Genomic DNA, 19,371 nt, shown 5'->3' on the forward strand with positions numbered 1-19,371 from the left:
TCTCCCTCGAATTCCTTCCAGAATCTCCTGTTCGGAAGACAGTCCCAGCAGCTCTCCCTGGACAAGAACCGTGCTGGGGCAGATCTGCACTCTCAGCAGGCCCTCACCTTCCAGAGCTCCTCCAGCTTGTTGATCTGCTGGGCAGTGATCTGCCGGGCCCGCAGCTGCTCCTGCTCAGAAGGGATCTTGACCAGCCAAGAGAGGAAGCAGCGGTCCTGGATCAGGGGCTGCCACTGGGAGCTGTCCCAGTTGATGTCCTTGAGGCTGCTCTGACTGGCGCAGGGCTGCCTACAGAAACACCAAGGGCAGGGAGAGCCCAGGTGAGGATGACCTCCGCCCACAAGGCTCATCTTTCATCTCAAAGTGACATTCCCTACATTTTACTATGTGATCATATTACCTTTAAATTGTTAGCAATACACTGCCTCTCCCCATGCACTTGAGCTCTGAACTCTTAAAACTCCTAACACTGTTTTTACAGAATTCTTTTTACGATTTAACCAGAACACACCCCAAAAGAGTTACTCAGCATTCCCAGTTCTCTAACTAGCCCCAGCCCCCAAATATCCTCATACCTCTCTAGAAGGAGGCCCACTGGGGCTGAATGCCCCCGCCCCCTCTGAATGGGGGCCCCGCCCTCACCTGCACAGCAGCACCACTACTGAGTCAGCCTTGGCAGGGATGAAGCCGAGGAGGAAGACATTGCGGCAGCCACAGTTGTAACACTCCAGAACTGTCTCCCCCAGGGGCCCATCCTTGTGCAGAGTCACCTCTTTGCATTTTGCCCTCACGAGGTGATTTACAATGTGGCTGAAACCAGGAAATGATAAATAGTTAACACCCAAAGTTTGGCTTTTCACCACTTCCAATTTTTGAGCCCCCCGTTAAAAGTTCCGGTACCGTTCACAGTCCATTAGCAGGGGCGGTCACACCTCATCCATCTGGCATCCCAGGGGACAAGCCCGCCCCTGAACTGGCTCCCCACTGAGCGCAAAAATCAATCCGACTTGAACAGTCTTTAAGGAAAACTTTCCTAACTCGTTTCACATAGTTCCTGCTTCTTTTTTTTAGTTCCTGCTTTTTGAAATCCTACGAACGGGGCCTGAATGAACCTATCGCTGGGGCCAAGGCTGCTGTCCCGGAGAGGCAAGAGGCCTGCCCCCTTCCACCGCTCCTCTCCTCTTGCTGAGGCTTCTCGGCGGCGGCTGCTGCTGCTTTCGAAGTTGCTTCTCCGGGCCCCTGTGCCTGCTTCCAGGAGCAACAGCCCCTCCTAATTTGCTGCAGGCCAGGAAACTTGATAACCAAATGTATTAGAAACCTGAGGACAGTAAAAAATATTAGGCAGTGGGGCTCAGGGCTACTCTCAGGAAGCGGAGGGCCGACTCTGAACTGTCTGAAACCCCGCTGTCTCGGCTCTTTCCTTGCCGCGCGGCCAGGATTCTGCTGTCCCTCCCATTTCCGGGACATAGCTCACCTACACACAGGGCTGGCGAACTCCGCCTCAAGACAAGCCAGCCTTGTGTGGGGTCCACGGGTGGTGCATGGCTCTGCCTTAGGCTCTCCCAGCTACCTGCGGCCGGCCGTGCTGCCGGTTTGTCAGACGCCGAGCACGCCTGCTGGGCTTCCAGCCTGCCTGGCTGCCACCCGTCCTCCCCTCGGGGAAACCCCTTCTGTTGCAAACTTCAGCTCAGAAGCCACATTCTAACCCTCTCTGGCCCATTCTAACCCACGAAGCCAGTCAGGTTATCTAACCAGCTGTCACCACTCTCTGCACCCAGAAAGCGCCCACTCTTCTGAAGGTGTCACAACTGGGCATTTGACCAGGCTCTGACTTCCTCTTGTCTTTTCTACACCCACCTCACCCCATTATATTGGAAGCTCCCTGAAGGCAAGTGGCTGCCCCACCATTTTTACCATCTGGCCTCATGCAAACACTTTGCTAGCTGATGGAGTCTGTTTTCTCTTAGAGGCCTTTCACTCACTTCCCTGATCTTGGCTCTGCTGACCGGAAGCTGGGGTTGCCAGCTAAGAAGTTTTATTTAATTGCTTTTCCTGCAGGAGAGGAACTAATGCAAACATAGTAATGCTGAACTTACCCAGAACATTCTGAAAATGGGACATGTATCTGGTTACCCTAAAGATGCTTTTCCTTTCAAATCTTTAGAATTAGACACCAGCCTACTTTCTTGCCTCACCCAGAATCCCACAGTTCACACTGCTAACTCTAAGATGACACGAGCTCTGACCACTGTGTCCTCAGCAGCACGAGACGGTGAGGCCTGGCCTGCAGCTGTGGAAGACACCGGAAGGGTGGGGGCTCTGTGCAAATAAACCTGCCTATGGGGTTTTGTCACTGTTGAAACACGAACCCCAGAAGATGCTGCTTTCTTGCTGGTGGCCTGGAGCCCTGTCCCACAAGACTCTGCTCTGCTTCCCTATGACAGTGGCGTGAGCTGTCACATGCCACCGCAGCTCTGGAGGAGCCACCAGGACTGGATCCTCCCCTGGAATCCAAACACCAGCACAAAACTGGTCTCACCCCAAACACAAAACACAAAACAAGAGACCCAGTCACAGCTGCTGCTGATCAACAGCAGGAAGGGAAGCCCAGAGACGACGGTCAAGTGAACTTAATTTAATCCGATGATTCAGGATCTGGCCCGTATTAGCCTCAGGACTGCTCCGATGAGCTAAGGCCAGAGGGAGCCTTCTCAGGAAGCAGCTCCCATGGATGCCCATTACTGTCTTGGGAACATCCTCCCCAGGCACCCAGTAATGAAGATGAATGGGCGTGCCAGGAGCTCATCTTGCAGAAAAATATAAATAAAAACTGGGAACGAGAATTAAGCCAACCCTACTTGCATAATAAAAAGAACCACAGAGAATAAATCAAGGGTAAATACATTAAGGCATTCACACACCACCATCTGTTTCAAGTTAAACCAGTCACAGAGGAGGGAAAAAACCAGGTTTGTTAGCGTGATTTTATATTGTGCTTTTGCTTCAACATTTCCATAATTTACATACAAATCTGAGCACAGCACTGATTAAAGACACATGGGAGGTCTGATTATCTACCTGCCAGAAGTATTTCCACGCCCGTTACAGAACCACTTCTTGCTGGTGTTACAGTAAACCACGCAAGCAGGATCGTGTATTCCGCAGTAACTAAAAAAAGTCAAAACATCAACAGTTAAAGCTGGAAGGTCTCTCTCTGGTTTTAATTTGGCAGGATGTAAAATTCTTTCCTCTTACAACATTTTTAAATTTTTCATTAAACACATACTCAAACCCAATGATCCCACTAGCGAAATCCAATCAGTTAACTGCAGAGGCTTCCCGACTCTGCAAATGCAGGGAAGGGGTACAGGGTGCTGGGGGAGCTCCCGAGAAAGGCCCTAGGCAACAGCAAAGCCCCTGCCATGTGGGGGATGAGAGCTGTGGAAGGTGCCAGGGGAACCCAACAACAGAGGCCTGACGCCCCAAAGCAACCCCTAGCCACCCCACTTTGGCCTTAAGTTTCAGGAACTGTGACTTATAAGCAGGGAAATCAGCATCCCTGGCTCTGGGCACACAAAGTTAAGCTGTAACCACGCTGTGTTCACAAGCGCTCCACTCTCCGGCAGAGGGCGCCATGCTCCCGGGAACGCTCAGCTCAGCCCCAGCAGCAGAGGGTCTCCAGGTGCACGCTGCAGCCTGAGCTCAAGCTTGCAAGAAGCACCTCAAGAGAGCCCCCAGCCTCTTTCTTCTGAAAATCAACACATCAAACACAAAAACCAAGTCGCCACAGAGTTCTGTATGTGTATGAAGCCAAGCCTCGGTCTCAAACTAGAACGTGCTCCAGCCAAGAACCTTCCCCCCCAACACCCCCCACCCCCCACCACAGGGACAGCTGGGCAGGTGAGGGGGTGTGTAAACTTTAAGCACCTGCAGCTTTACCAGAACCACTTCACCGGCAAATGTGCAGATAACAGGAACACTAACACATATGTAAAAACATTTGTAAACGAGAAAAGAGCCAAAATAAAGTTAAAAACAAAAAGCCAAAATAAAGTTAAACAAAACAAAACAAAAGGTCTCCCCCACAGAGCAAGGAAAGAAGCAGCACTCTGTCCTGTGGTGGGCACAGACTTCGGAGGGGCAGTGTGCCCAAGAGGCCGGCAAGACAGTGTCATGGCCCAGGCCCAAAGTGGCCCTGACCGGCCAGGTGCCCTGAACAAGATCAATTCATCTCTTCTGGTTTCAATTTTCTTGTGTACATGTAACAAAAAATTAAGAAGTCCAATCTTACGGGTCCAAATACAAGGGACAGGTCCTGCTGTGGATGAGAATTCCAAATGTGGTCAACAAGCAGTTCTATCCACTGACTATTCAATTCCAATTTTGGGGGAATTTTGAACACATCAGAGAGGCAGATATTTAAAAGTATCTTACAATTATCTCTTTGTAAAAGAAATCTTAGCTGCTGTTTACCCTCTTAAACCCAAGTGCTCACCAAATGTGAGTTCGTTTTGAATGAGTGAGTGGGACAGGTAGCGGGAACCACCAGGACCTGAGAGGAGGCAGAGAAGGGAAGCCTCTTCCCTACCCTCTGGGTGAATCAGCGGTATCAGAGGGGGCTGGTCCCATCCTCCTGCCCCGTAACAAGGACTATGTATACACTGGCCCGAAGAACGTTCTTATTTTGTAATACCAAACGTCACAGTCCACCATCTCAAATGGGCTTCTCAAGCCAGCAAACCCACTCAGAATACAAGAGCTCCGGGAAGTGAGTCTGCGCCTCTGCCCTCGGCACTTACCTGCAGGCATGTACAGGGAGATCCTTCGTGTAATAGGTATCTTCCTCATCTTCTTCGAAGTTCAACTCAGCCAACAACTGGCTGGTCTTGGCCACGCCGTCATCCACGGCCCCGTTCTGCAGGATGCCCTCCGGCCCACCGACCTAGAGCAGAGGAGCGGCGTCACCACGCAAGGCTGCAGCTCTCCGGCCTTAGACCGGGCCCACGGCTTCTCCCCGCACAAGCAGCCACGGCAACCCTGCCGTGAAGCACTGGCCTGCCCTCCACTTTGAGAGAGTTCAGCTTCTTCTGACTGGACTTTTCACACTCTCCACCTCCTGGCCAAAAACAGGGCGCTGGTGGCCTACGTCACCCACCTGCCTCCTGCGTATCCAGGTCCAACCCCACCTGCTCACAGAGCCATGACCAAAGCAGGATGCTGAAGAAGACGCTTTGTTCCCATGACAGGGGGCCACAAGGACAAGATGACTTTTTCCAAAGCAGTTGCAATCCCCTCTGGGGACAGCTGCACAATGTCAGGCCAGAGGCCTGGAATCCCACCAGAGTGAAGGTTCCTGCCAAAGCCTAAGCCAGAAGTAAAGGCTGTGTCCACTGGAGTAGTTCTCTTGTTAGTCACCATACTTCCTCCACTGCTAGTTTCCCTCTCCAGAGGGCAGCCCTTCTTCATTAGAAGTTCAATGTTTAGGATAACCTTCTAAATTCAGGCTATAACCTTACTACATGTATTACCTTTTATATGTTACAACAGCACAAATACACAAACAGGCAACATTCACAATAAGCCATGAATTTCACAGGCACTTCTGCTGAGCTCACATGTCCATTCAGAGGCACAAGGATTCAGCTCGCCAAAGAGTAACAGGCATTCCTAAAGCCATCCCCAGGAACCTCGGGTGGCAGTCAACAGTCCCTGTCATCTCACCCCCCACCCCCACCCCCCCGTGATATGACACATGAGGCTGGGTCAGGCAGCAGGGGCGTGGAGTGCTGATGAGGACAGGGAGGAATGACAGGACGCCCAGGACAGGCGCCACGTTTCTCTGAACCGTTAGAGAGGATCAGACACTGACCCTCTCCTTCAAAGAGCCCTTGCCACATAGAGCCATGCCATGTGGAGCCAGCTCAGGCCAGTGCAGCTCGAGCCAGCAGCGCCCACAGGGCCTTTCCTTGTCCACTGCTCCAGCCAAGTCACCTGTAAGATTCTAAAGACAGCAGTTCAGGGACGCCTGGGTGGCTCAGTCGGTTGAGCATCGGATTCTTGGTTTCAGCTCAGGTCACGATCTCAAGGTCGTGGGATTGAGCCCCGAGTCAGGCTCTGTGCTGCTGAGTCTGCTTGGGAGTCTTTCCCTCTTCCTCTCCCTCCCCTGCTCATGAACTTGCGCTGTCTCTAATAAATGATAAAATCTTAAAAAAATAAATAAAGACAGTTCACCTGGGGATGGGGGCCGAGGCGGGAACTGGGGGGGGGAGTGCATTGCCCCCTAGGGGGCGTTCCAGAAATTGCAGTGGTGAATTTGGGTTGTAAGTAGGGGGTGAACACTCTGGTCTCGGCCCAGTCCAGAACCCCATTTCGCAGCTTCTGCCACTACTTTAACGTACTTTTTTCATGTAGGCAACAACCAAGTTAAATGCAAGAAAACTATGCTTTGTCTGAGGAAAAAAAAAGAAAAGTTTTTTTCCAAAGAAAAATCAAAGTCAACTTTTGGATTTTAATGCGAAGATGTTGCTATACCATAATTACGAGCACTTCTCTGTGAATCCCTGATCTCTTTTTAAAACTGTGGTAAAATACACGCCACATAAAGTGCACTGTGACCATTTTTAAGTGTACAGCTCAGTGGCATTCGGTGCGTTCGTATTATTCCGCAGCCATCACCACCATCCATCTCCAGCACTTCTTCATCTTCCCAAACTGAAACTCTGTCCCCGTTAAACACCAGGTCCTCGTTCCCATCCCCTAGCCCCTGGAGCCCACCATTCTACTTTCTGTCTCTTTGAATCTGACTACCCTAGAGACACCATATAAATAAACAGCCTCACAGTATTTGTCTTTTTGTGACTGGCTTATTTCACATAGCATAATGTCCTCAAGGTTCATCCATGTTGTAGCAGGTGTCAGAATTTCTTTTAAGGCTGGGGCACCTGGGTGGCTCTGTCAGTTAAGCATCCAACTCTTGATTTCAGCTCAGGTCATGATCTCAGGGTTGTGAGATCAAGCCCCACACTGGGCTCCGAGTTGGGTGTACAACCTTCTTGAGATTCTCTCTCCCCCCCTTTCCATCTGTTCCCCCCTCGCCGCACTTACACGTTCTCTCTCTTAAAAAAAAAAAAAAAAAAAGGAATTTCCTTTTTTAAGGCTGAATAACATTTCACTGTATAGTTACACGTTTTGTGTATCCATTTATTTTTCAGTGGCCCCTTGGGTTTCTTCCACCTTTTGGCTGCTCTGAACATGGCATACAAATATCAAGTCCCCACTTTGAATTCTTTTGGGGATATGCCCAGAAATGGGCTTGCTATATCTTATGGTAATTCTATGTGTAAATTTTTTTTTTAAGATTTTATTTATTTATTTGACAGAGAGAGACACACAGCCAGTGAGAGAGGGAACTCAAGCAGGGGGAGTGGAAGAGGAAGAAGCATCCCAGCAGAGCAGGGAGCCTGATGCGGGGCACGATCCCAGGACCCTCAGATCACGCCCTGGGCCGAAGGCAGACGCTTAACGACTGAGCCACCCAGGCGCCCCTCTATGTGTAACTTTTTAAAGAAACTGCCATAGTATTTTCCGCAGAGGCTACCATTCTCCATTCCTACCCACGGTGCACAAGGATTCCAACTTCTCCGCAACCTCATCAATACTCATTATCATTTTTGTTAGTTTTTAAATATTTTATTTATTTATTTGACAGAGAGAGACAGCGAGAGAGAGAACACAAGCAGGGGGAGTGTGAGGGGGAGAAGCAGGCTCTCTGCTGAGCAGGGAGCTCCGTGCGGCTCAATCCCAGAACCCGGGATCAAGGCAGATGCTTCAGAAGGCAGATGCTTAACGGCTGAGCCACGCCGGCACCCGTTTGTGTTTAAATCGCCATCCTACCGAACGTGAGGTGATATTGTGGCTTTGATCTGCATTTCTTTGATAGCTAATGAAACCAAGCATCTCTTCATGGGTTTGTTGCCCACTTATAAATCTTTTCTTTGGAAAAATGTCTGTTGAAGTCCTTTGCCCATTTTTAATTGACTGTTAGATTTTTGAGCTGTGCTCTGAAATTCGGATAGTTGGCTACCACTTCAAAGAGTCGCCTCTCTGGTTCACAGCGCTTCTCCTGACACATGCAGTGGCGACGCTAGTGCGAGGCTACTCGCAGGGGCCACTCCTGGTGTGACAGTGCCTAGGCACACACGTGTTGGTTTTCTGAAAGCGTGTAGTCAAGTTTTGGCACCCGGATTTCACCTTACGGCAAGTGAAGGAAGTATGCGTATCACAGTACGGAAGGCAGCAATCAGAAATGGACATATGTGACCCCTTAAACTCAATAAACTGGTTTCTCTAGTATGTGAGGTAACAAAGTTTTTAAGAATATTATGAAATTCGAACTTCTTTTCATTTGATCTGAAACTATTCTTTCCATAGATCTGGTAACCTGAGCTTAGATAAATGGGTGTTGACACCTTTCATGACTTAACTTTGATCAGCTTTCATCTTTCCAGAGAGAAATGTGCTACTTTTCCAATCTAATCTCAGCGGAAAAACACCTTAAAACTCAGAGGGCTAAGAAGGTAGTCCAGTAAGGAATCAGCATGTGGGCCCCCCTCTCAAGCTCAGAACGGTACTTACACTTTTAAATGGCTGGATTAAATACCTAATAATATCCTCAATTGTGCTTCTTGTCCCACAAAGTCTAGCATACTTACTATTTAGTCCTTTAAGAAAATATTTACAGGGGCGCCTGGGTGGCACAGCGGTTAAGCGTCTGCCTTCGGCTCAGGGCGTGATCCCGGAGTTCTGGGATCGAGCCCCACGTCAGGCTCTTCCTCTATGAGCCTGCTTCTTCCTCTCCCACTCCCCCTGCTTGTGTTCCCTCTCTCGCTGGCTGTCTCTCTCTCTGTCGAATAAATAAATAAAATCTTTAAAAAAAAAAAAAAAAAAGAAAATATTTACAGATTCCTTGTCTAGAACAACTCATAAAACTTTTTATGAGGTTACATAAGCTTATACATGTAAATGTCCTTGGTGATACCTGAATCTTTACGTTCCTGAAATATCAAAATTAGTACACAGAGCAATATAGAAACATGCACACCACCCAGGTGCCCTCTTTCAACCCACTCCTGCCTCATCTGGGCCTCAGATCCCACAGTTCACCTCCCATCACCAGGGGGAGGCTTGAACCAGCAGAGGACACACCCTGACCAGCCATGTGGGGACCCTCCCTGCACCACACTTAGCCCTGGGGCAGGTTAAGAAGGGGCAGGAAATTTAGGTCTGCTCTCACAACTCTTGGGAGACAGTATGATACAGATACGAGGTCAGGTAGACTCTCTGCACCTCCACTAAAGCTGGGGAGGCTGGAGAGAAGAGTCCAGATTTCCCAAGGCCCAGTAGCCCTCCAGTCTCCTGGTTGGGAAACATGTGCATGCCCCCCGCCCCCAGCTCCCACTCAGCCCCACTCCCGCCCAGCTGTGGTCTGGCCACAACATAAACTGACTTCTATAGCTGGGTTGTTAGTTTCTCCCTCTACTCTCTGGAAAGTTTTAAGATAAACATTAACTTCAAAAATACATTTGACCTTAGAAACTATAATTAAATTAGTTAAAACAAAGCACTAGAGAGTGCCCGGCACAGAGAAGGTCCACAACCCATGCCAGGTGACATGACGGGAGCAATGAAGGGTGCTTGACCTTGGCCAGTACAGGACTGAGGTCCTCTGAGGTTATCAACCTCTGACTTTCAGCTAGGACCCCTCGCGCCTGCTAGGCTGATGGGGGCAGGACCGCCCCTCCCCCACCAGTACCCACAGGAACGCGGAGCCTACCCCCAGGCACTGGGGAAATGATTCCCTCTACACACCTCTGATCCAAGTACTATTTGAAGTACATCTATGAGCTGCTGAGCTGATCAAGGCCTGCAGATGTTCTCTGCTCAGGGACAGTTTCATACAACCGACTACAGAACTCAGACTGCGCACATCAGAGTAGCAGGAAGAGAGGTCACTTCAGACCCACAGAGGAAAAGCATGTAAATTCAAAAATTACTCCTAAATGTGCTGCTAAGAACTTTTAGACCACAGATTTTTACTCCAAACCTCATAAGCACTGTATCACTCAGGAAGAAATGAACCTTTCACAGTCCCTCAGTCCCTGAGGCTGCCAGTGCCCCAGGGTCTTTGCACTCACAGTCCTTTGGCTTCTGCACAGCTGGCTCTTGGTCCTTTGGGTCCACTGCAAAGGGGCATCTCCCAGGGAGGCCTCCACTGACCCCATCTGTGGGGCCCCACAGCAGGGGTTCCTGCTATCACCCCAGCATCTAGAAATAAGCCCACACCCCAGGAGGCCCTCATAGTATAGGCTGTATCTTCACATCCAAAAACATAAAGGCTGGAATGTAAAGTAACTCGTCAAGTATTCTTTTATCTCAAGGTTTAAATAAAAAGAGTGGGAAATCACCTTTCCCTCAGTGTGGCCCGAGGCAGAGGGGTGTGGCAGAGCCTCTGAGCCTCACCTCAGGGAAAGGCTAACAGAAGTTCTGGCTTCTTCCCAGCTTTTGAGAAAGTTCCAACACCACAGAGGATGAACAACTCACACACCTGTCACCTGGATCCACCAGCCACTCACACTTTGTCATGCTTGCTCTCCCCCTCTGCACGCACACACACGTTTATTTTCTTGATCCATTTCAGAGTCACAGGCCCCAGGACAAGCACTTTCTCCACATAATCACAAGCTTCCCGCTCAGGAATAATACTGATGAAACTGACCGAATACTGCTATCTAATAAGCACAGTCACAATTCCCCAACATCCTAAGAATGTCCTTTACAGTTTTTTACATTCAAGACCTAGATAACACATGTTACTTATGATGTCTCTTTAGCCTTCTTTAATTCATTAGTTTTAACACATGTAATAGCTGAGATTCAACCATTTCTGACCTACAAAGATGATGTCACATGGTCCCACTCAAAAGAGAGTGGTCCCCGGGTTTTGGATGAAAAGGATCTTCAGGGATACCTGGGTAGCTCATTGGTGAAGCGTCTGCCTTCCGCTCAGGTCAGGATCTCAGGATCCTGGGATCAAGCCCTGCATCGGGCTCCCTGCTCAGAGGGGAGCCTGCTTCTCTCTCTCCCTTTGCTGCTTCCCCCGCTTAGGCTCAGTCTCTGACAAATAAATAAAATGAATGAATGAAAGGAAGGAAGGAAGAGGGAAGGGAAGAGGAAAGGAAAGGAGAGGATCAGATCAGATCTTCACTGGCCTCTCCCTTTACAGTGGACCCTTTTTCTGGTCAGCATGCTGAGTCCAGCCCTACAGTTCATTTCAATGCTCAAAGTATCCTTGATGTGTCTGGGGCATCCCCAGCTCGTCCTGGGCTGCCCCTGCCTGCCCAATCCTGGGGATCACCACTCTCAAACAAGCCCACTCCACACCTGCAGGGAGAAGCCAGGGTGTGATGGGGGGGAGGGGTTCAGTCCAAAAACCAGGATACCTCATAGGACAATGACCTAGACTGAACCCCACAACTCAGGGGCATAAAAGGAAGAGGGAGGGGCTGCCGTGGAGAGAAGGACCAGGAGACAAGACAATCACATTAATGCTGGATCTCACAGGGGACCAGACCAAGCAAAGACATTTTTTTGACAAATGAAGAATCTGACTGTGGAGAAAGGGAAGCCCCACGTATTAGATGATCCCAAAAAAACTACTGTTGGGTGCTGTTCATCTGACAACAGCAGTACTGACTATGACAGAAAGATGCCTTTTGTTTCTAAAAATGCGTACTAAGTATGATAGGTCAAAATGACTGGGTATCTATCACTAACTCATATGGCTCAACCTCAGAAGGAAGGGCGAGATGACAAGCTGGATTTGCTTTAAAACTCTCCGGCGATGAAGAAAAAGGGGAGAGGAAAATCTTCACAACCGCTGAACTAAGGAGATGGATGGTCAGGGTTCACTTACGAGAATTCGTAAATCAACATTTTTACACATACAAATGGACGAGGCGGCCTCCTGGAGTCTGGGTTAACTCTGTAGAGCCATGAACTCAAAAAGAGTAACGGAAAACTAGCACAGCTCTGACCAAACGCCTTCCGATCCAGGATAAGGAGAGCCAACTCCCCAGATTCACTGTCGTCCCCGGCAGCCGAGCTCTGCAAGGAGCTAAGCAGACAGGAAGGTGCCACCCTCAGTTGTGACAAAGGGCTGCCCACAGAGCTCAGCAAGCAGCCGATGTCTAGAAGCCATCCTGGCAACAGTCTGCAGGGATCCTAAGAAGCCTGGCTTGGCTCGGTAGTCCAGCTCACATGCTGCTACCAGACCAACACATAAAAACGGCACAACGACCCTTTCCCAGCCATGGGATCCCAGGACCCAGCATCCCGGTGTTTATCAGAGGAAGCAGGGCTCTGCTCTCAAGGAAAGCTCCTCTGGCAGGAAGACTTCAAAATCCTCCTGAGAGTGGACCCTGAGACCTGGCAAGGAACACCAAAGACTCAGCCAGACTTGCTGCCCTTCTGCGCCTTCCAAGCTACGCTCTGTTCTGGGTCCCACTGAGCAGACCTAGATGTCATGACCCTTCTCTGTGGTCAGGACTACTGCACACACTGAAAGACCACCCTGCCAGGGCGACAACCCCAACTGCCCCTCAGCTGAGAGCCACTGCCCAGAATCTGCCCCCTCCAGCCTCCATGCATGCCGCTCTGGTGGGGCCTCTCGCCCTTCCTCTCAGGGCAGTGCCTCCAAAGGGTCTGCTAACCAGCACCACCCCCACCCATACCTCCCATCAGAGGGGAGCCCTGCCTCACCCTTGGGGGCTCCCGGGCCCTGATGAAAACCACAGACGAGAATTCGTGTCTACTCTAGCCCTAATTCCTTCTAAGGACTCAGGGCCAACAGGGTATCCAGCGCAGTGAACACATCCCAGGAGAGTGGCCACTCTGGCTGCCTGGTACCGTGGTAGCTCGCACACTCACTGGTACACACATGTGCCAGCGCACACAGGCACATATCCGAGCACCATGCACTCTGCCTGAGCTCCCCTCTGGCCTCGTCCACACTGTGCCAGGTCTACCCGCCATCTAAGGGCCCTGCCTCTCAAGTGAGATTACGGCACCCTTCAGCAGCTCCAGGATCCAGCCCGAGCCCCTGGGTATGGCATACCAGCCTGTGCCTGCACCCACTCTCCCTCTACACCAAGCCAAGCATAGTGTCCCATGCCCACCCCTCTGCCTACCAGGCATGCCTTCCTGAACAACTCAAGGACCACTACTCACTCACAAAGGCTCTCCCTGAGCAGGGCAAACCACTCCCTCTTCTGGGCCCTCATGATCCCTAAGGTCAACTGCAGTCTGGGCAGCACCTGTCATTTCTAACACAACAGCTACAGATGGCAAAGGATTCACTTTGACCCCCAGCCCTCACAGAACACAGCAAGGCAAGGAAGCAGGAACTGCCGAGAGGGGCAAGAGCAAAGGACCAGGCCGAAGAGGTTGCCCTGACAGTCTGTACAGTGGGGACAAAAGTAAATATGAACAGATATATGAGGGCTCACCCTGAAAGCGGCATGGCCAGGCCCCAGTTCCTGACTCTGAACTCAAGTGGAGGGCCCAGCACACAGGGTGGTGAATCTCCCCAACATGTGACTAGGAGTAGCTGAGCCTGGGGCCACTCCATTTCCCTGAATTAGAGCTGCTGAAGAGACACTACAAAGATTAACAGGAACAAAAATGAAGGAAAAGGAAAGAAAAAGAGGAGTGAAGGAAAATCAAAGACAATGAACAACTGCGGGATGATCGAATAACTCCCCAAATTTACTAGAAAACACTAAACTGCACTGCACACATACAAACGAGACTCTCTGGTATGTGATCATACCTCAGTAAAGCTATTAGAAAGGTGTCTCCTCCTTTTTTGGTTGTGGGAGCTGGAGAAGGAACTTTTTTAGTTAATACTGATATTGTACTAGTGTTAACTTTGCCCCCAATCATACTGAATCTGGGTTAAGAAATTGGGATAAATAAAGTAAGAAGTCATTTTGTTTATGTGACTGACACATACATAAGCCCTTTCTCTCCCCTAATCGCCCATAGAGTCCTAACCGTTTGGAAATAAACCCGGGAAATCCAGGAAGGGGAAAGTGCCGGACAAACACTTGCCAGAGCTCCTGCAAAGTTACCAGCGTCTTATCTCCAATTTTCTCAAGGTGTGCTTATATCCCAGCTGAACTGAGTGTTCATGAAACCAGATGGAAAAAGTCCCACTCAAATTTTAAACTCACCACCTTCAGGAACCCCTGGACTGTATCGAACTCATTCCTCCTCTTTCATAAGCTACAGGCCAGTAAGCAGAAGATGATCTGTTTACTGGGCTGATCATGAGTATGTCAGGACAGCCTTCCATGATGAACTCTGAAGGCTGCCAGGACTATGGTTTTGAAGACTAAGTAGCAACTGTTTAGCCAAGTATCTTACTACTTGAATAGGAAAAAGAAGCCCAAGTGTATGTACTGAAGACTACAACGGATGGGGCACCAGTCTGGCTCAGTTGGTAGAGCGAGCAACTCTTCATCTCAGGGTCATGAGTTCAAGCCCCACGCTGGGCACGGAGCCTACTTAAAGAAGAACACAACTCATGAGGAGCCTCTGTTTATCTGTTGATGGCCACTGGGGTTGTTTCCAGTCTGGGGCTCTCATAATATAATGCTCAGAGCAGCCCACCGTGTGGACAACTGCCTTTGTTTCTCTGCTGGGTCAAAGAGGTGGGTGTGAACCATTCCACCAGCAAAGTATGAAAGTTCCAAGTGATTTTCCATCCAGCCTTTTAAAAAATTTGAGCCACTCTTATGAGTGGGTAGTGGTATCTACAATTTTAGGGGCGCCTGGGTGGCTCAGTCGTTAAGCATCTGCCTTCGGCTCAGGGTGTGATCCCGGCGTTCTGGGATCGAGCCCCACATCGGGCTCTTCCGCTGGGAGCCTGCTTCTTCCTCTCCCACTCCCCCTGCTTGTGTTCCCTCTCGAGCTGGCTGTCTCTCTCTCTGTCAAATAAATAAAATCTTTTTTAAAAAATAAATAAATAAATAAAGTGTACAATTTTATAAACTGACATACATCAATGTATGTAAACACCCACAATCAAGATAATGAATACATCCCTCACCAAGTCTCCTTATGCCCTTTGCAATCCCTCCCTTTTTTTCCTTCCTCCCCCAACCACTGGTCTGCTTTCTATTACTATTAGTTAGCTAGCACTTCCTAGAGCTTTATATGAACAAAATCACAGAGAATATACTCTTTTTTTGTCAGAGTGCTTCTTTTACTCAGTGTAATTACTCTGAGATGCATCCACATCGTTGTATCAACAGTTCATTCCCTTTTGTTAAGCCGGGTAGTGTTCCCGACTCAGATTTTTATCATAATTCCCATATTTGAAGAAAACATGGCAGTAGCGACCAGCAAAAGGAAATATTCCAACTAGACAGGCCAGAAGGTTTGTAACACCAGCTACTATGCACAGCACTTCTGAAATTACCTTTCCCTGCCCTTTCGGGGGTGGGGAGGGGGGATGGCCCACAGGAAAGATTCAGATAAGCAAAAAAAGATGGTCCCTTGTATCTTAAGGACACCTGACAAGGCTATGTCAGCACTTTTTATCCCAGGATCTCAAGGGCTTTGAGAAATACCAGTTTTATTTCATAAACAAGAAAACAAATGTTACTTGAACTGATTCAGAGCTCAGCAGGAGTCACCCATGCCCGCCATTCTCCTACTCTGGCAGGGACACACATTCTGCCTCTAAACAAACTTTCAGGTAAAACCAACCAAGCAAAACTGGTATCAAATGTGGCTGCACACTGGGAAACGGTCTGGCAGCTCCTGGAGGGGTTACTCACAGAGCTACCACACAACGCAGCGATCTCACCTACAGCCACACAGAAACTTGCACACAAATGTTCACAGCAGCATTATTTATAATAGCTAAAAGTGGAAACAACCCAAAAGTCCACCAACAGACACGTGGATAAACAAAATGTGGTCTATCTGTGCTGTGAAATATTATTCAGTCACAGAAAGAAATGGGAGTAGATATGTGTTACAACATGGATAAGCCTTGAAAACAGGCTCAGTGAGAACTCAGACACAGAAGACCACACATGGTCGTTTATATCAAATGTCCACAGTAGGTAAACCCAGGACATTAAGATTAGTGGTTGTCTGGGGTTGGAGAAGGCAGGACCGACAGGCTAAGAGGTGTGGGGTTTCCTTTTAGGGCGATGAAAATGTCTAAAATGAATGAAATGAAAATGTCTAAAAGTTGGTTAAGGAGATGGCTGCACATCTGTGAATATACTAAAAGGTAATGAACTGTACACTCTAAATGGGTAAAACATACGGTCTATGAATTCTATCTCAAGAAAGCTGTGAAACAGAAGCGGCTGCAGAGCATTTGATAAGTCACAGCCAGTAAGATAAAAATCAAAAGGCATTCAGAATGGGTTTTTTGAGTCTTTCTGAAAGTTAGCTACACAGCCAACTCCTGAGGACAAATAAGGAAAATCCCAAAATTGTAGGCAGCCAATGCCACCAACTGGCACAGAAGATAATCAACTTTTTTCCACTTTCCAATTCTATTCAGACTTTCCTGCCCCCAAATTCAGGGCCTTCTCTTGTGATACAAAGGATATTATTCCCATTTCCCCCTAACATAAAAGTTAGGCTACAGGTGAGTGGGTCATCAGAGCTAACTAAAGGCAAGGAAGGATAAACCCTTTTGATGTCGTCAGAAATCCAGGGAGCTCAACTGCAAGCAACATTTACCTACGGTGGAGTCTTAAGACTCTTAGTTTATACAGCTCAGTGTCCAGGTGCAAAAAAATAGATTATTTCAACTTAAAGAGAAAGACAGGCCCTGTAATTAACGGCAAACAGAATGCAAAGAACAAAACTAGAAGCCAAAGCTGCTGTATTGTGTTAGTTACAGTTTAAAAAGAATTTGCAATAAAACAATTACCTTTCCCAATCCTGAGCTGCCATGAATCATGGCACACTGCCCAACTGAGAGATCTTTCTCCTCAGCCTCCTGGGCACACTGGACACAAGTTATAGACAGTGCTATCTGGTCCATCTAAACATGAGTCCAGATTTCATGTATGCTTAAAAGTAACAAAAATAAAACTCCTATACCCCCTTTTTACATCTGTGGAAACAGAGAGGTCTACAGAGTATGAAACTACAGGTGGTATTACGAGCCTGCAACAGCTCACTCATTTCTCCAGGCAAACTCTCCCGTCTCTACCTTCCTCCACCATATGTAAACCAAACTGAAAAAACACACATACTTGCACACCTGTTCTCCCTGATGCTCCGCCCATCAGACATCTATTTTTAAGGAATCTGGGGTTAGAATGAGTCAAATGTTTTCTGCTTCTATTAGGGGCTAAAAGAAAATCCAAGTGGGTGGTCTACCCACGGGAGTGACTCAATCAAGGAGAATGCAAGCCCTCCTCCCCCAAGGACAGAGTCTAAGCTCACTCTGGCTGAGATGCGGTGGCTCCCCCAGGCCTGACAGTGGGTCCTCATGCCAAGGGACCCCTAACCCTCTAACACTCCAGGGCAGGGACCTAGGTACAAGAAGTGTAAGCATGATACCTCCCATAACACAAACCCAAACTTAAAACACCTAAGTAGCCTTCCCTAAACATTCACATCATTGAAAGCAAAATTTTCCAACGTGGCAGTACTATTTATGTAAAACCCACTATCACTGCCCCACTGGAGGAACAAACTCAAACCTAACTTTTCCAAGGCAGGGCTGTGGGAGTTACATAACAGGTCGGTTTCAGCAACAGGCAATGCAAGGAGGAAAAAAAACGCAAACTGTCTCTTGAATAATCTTAATAGCCACCGAGTATGGGATTCTCTACTGGAGGCAAAAATTCCGGTTCTGCTCCGGGAGCTTCGACCCTCCCCTCTCCAGCGTCCCTGGGCCCGGGGAAATTTGAACCCGCTGCTCAGGGGGCATGATTAGAGGGGTGGGGGATGCTGGGACCACAGGTGGGGGGTGGGGCAGGGAGGACGGATCGGCCAGAGGGGGGACCGGGGCAGATCGTCCCCCCACCCCGGAGCTGGCTTGAGCAGGGCACGGACCCAGCAGGAGGGAAACTCGGAGACAGGTCACCCCCGACCTGGCCAGGGACGGACCGAGGGCAGGTCACCTCGGACACGCCCGGAAGGGACTTCGGGCAGGTGACCTAAGACGCGGCCTGAGACAGATCATGAGCAAATCACCCGGACCCAACCAGAGCCGAACTCTAAACATGTCTACCCGGGCCCGGCTGGAGACCGAGAACCGGGGCAGGTTACACCGGACCCGGCCGGAATTGGGGGACCCGGGGAAGGTCAGCCCGGGTCGGGCCTGAGTGGGGAACCAGGCACAGGTTACTCCGGACCCGGCCAGAGTGCAGGACCCAGGGGCAAGTTCCCGGGCGCCGAAGCCCGATTCGGGCTTCCGGCGCCGCCATGTGCCGCTCACCTGCGCGTCCAGCTGTCCGGCCGCAGCACCCGCGCCCGCGCCCACCGGGCCGCCCGCGCCACCTCCTCCAGGGCCGCCGGGGCCACCCGGGGGCGTCTGCGTCTGGCTGGGGAGGGTGAAGTCGGTGAACTCGAACTCCGAGCCCTGTGTGTCGGCGCCGAGCAGCTCGGCTTCCTCGGTGTCCAGGAAGGTGAGCGTCTGAGAACTGGGCCCGTACGCCTCCACGCTCATGGTGCCGCCGAGTAGGGCCCTCAGGCCGGCTCCGCGCCGCACTCGAGCCCGCCGCCGCGCTGAGGCCTAGGCCGCAGGCCTTGGGTCGCCGCCGCCGCCGCGCCCACGCTCCTAAACAGGACTGAAACGCCCGCCGCGGCGCGAGCCGGGCCAAGAGCCACGCGTGCCGAGCCGCCGCCGCTACCGCCGAGCCCTTCAGCGCCGCTGCTCCCCTCGGAGCCGCCCGCCGCTCGCAACCCCCGGCAGGAACCGCCGCCGCCGCCGCCGCCGCCGTGCGCGTGCGCGAGCCCGACGCCGGCGCAGGTGCGCGTGCGCGAGCCCGACGCCGGCGCAGGCGCGCGCGCTCCTCGTGGACTCCTCCAACCGCGCCCGGACGCCCGCGGCAGAGCGGGCCGGCGGAACAATTAGCACGCAAGCGCGCGGGGCGGGGCTTCTAACCGCCGTCGCGGCGGCCGCACGAGGACGTGGTCCCGCCCCAACCGCTACTCAGTGGAGCCCGGCGGCGTGACTGCGGTGGTTGTTTCCGCAGGAGTGGCGACAGTGCCTCGGGTTAATTGAGCACCATCTGGTTGCTTTACAAAGGTGGTCTCGGACCAAAGGCT

The 19,371-nt window shown here is 50.4% G+C and overlaps 1 protein-coding gene across 3 annotated transcripts in view; it reads right to left on the bottom strand.

Moving 5' to 3' along the window:
- Window positions 1-18,842, bottom strand: part of UPF1 (UPF1 RNA helicase and ATPase) — a 36,163-nt gene extending 17,321 nt beyond the window's left edge. For 2 of the 3 annotated variants that reach the window (XM_040628988.1, XM_040628987.1), the window contains exons 1-5: window positions 18,539-18,842; window positions 4,800-4,942; window positions 3,079-3,168; window positions 643-810; window positions 108-288 (exon numbers count right to left, since the gene is read on the bottom strand). In XM_040628988.1, coding sequence (XP_040484922.1) covers window positions 108-288; window positions 643-810; window positions 3,079-3,168; window positions 4,800-4,942; window positions 18,539-18,769 — 813 coding nt within the window. In that variant the 5' untranslated portion in view covers window positions 18,770-18,842. Of the gene's footprint in view, window positions 1-107; window positions 289-642; window positions 811-900; window positions 930-3,078; window positions 3,169-4,799; window positions 4,943-18,538 lie in introns of those variants that run through there. The other variant, XM_040628989.1, reaches the window with a different exon arrangement.
- Between the last annotated feature and the right edge of the window lie 529 nt (window positions 18,843-19,371).

Source organism: Ursus maritimus, unplaced genomic scaffold, assembly GCF_017311325.1.
Source record: "Ursus maritimus isolate PB19 unplaced genomic scaffold, ASM1731132v1 scaffold_14, whole genome shotgun sequence".
Taxonomy (NCBI): domain Eukaryota; kingdom Metazoa; phylum Chordata; class Mammalia; order Carnivora; family Ursidae; genus Ursus; species Ursus maritimus.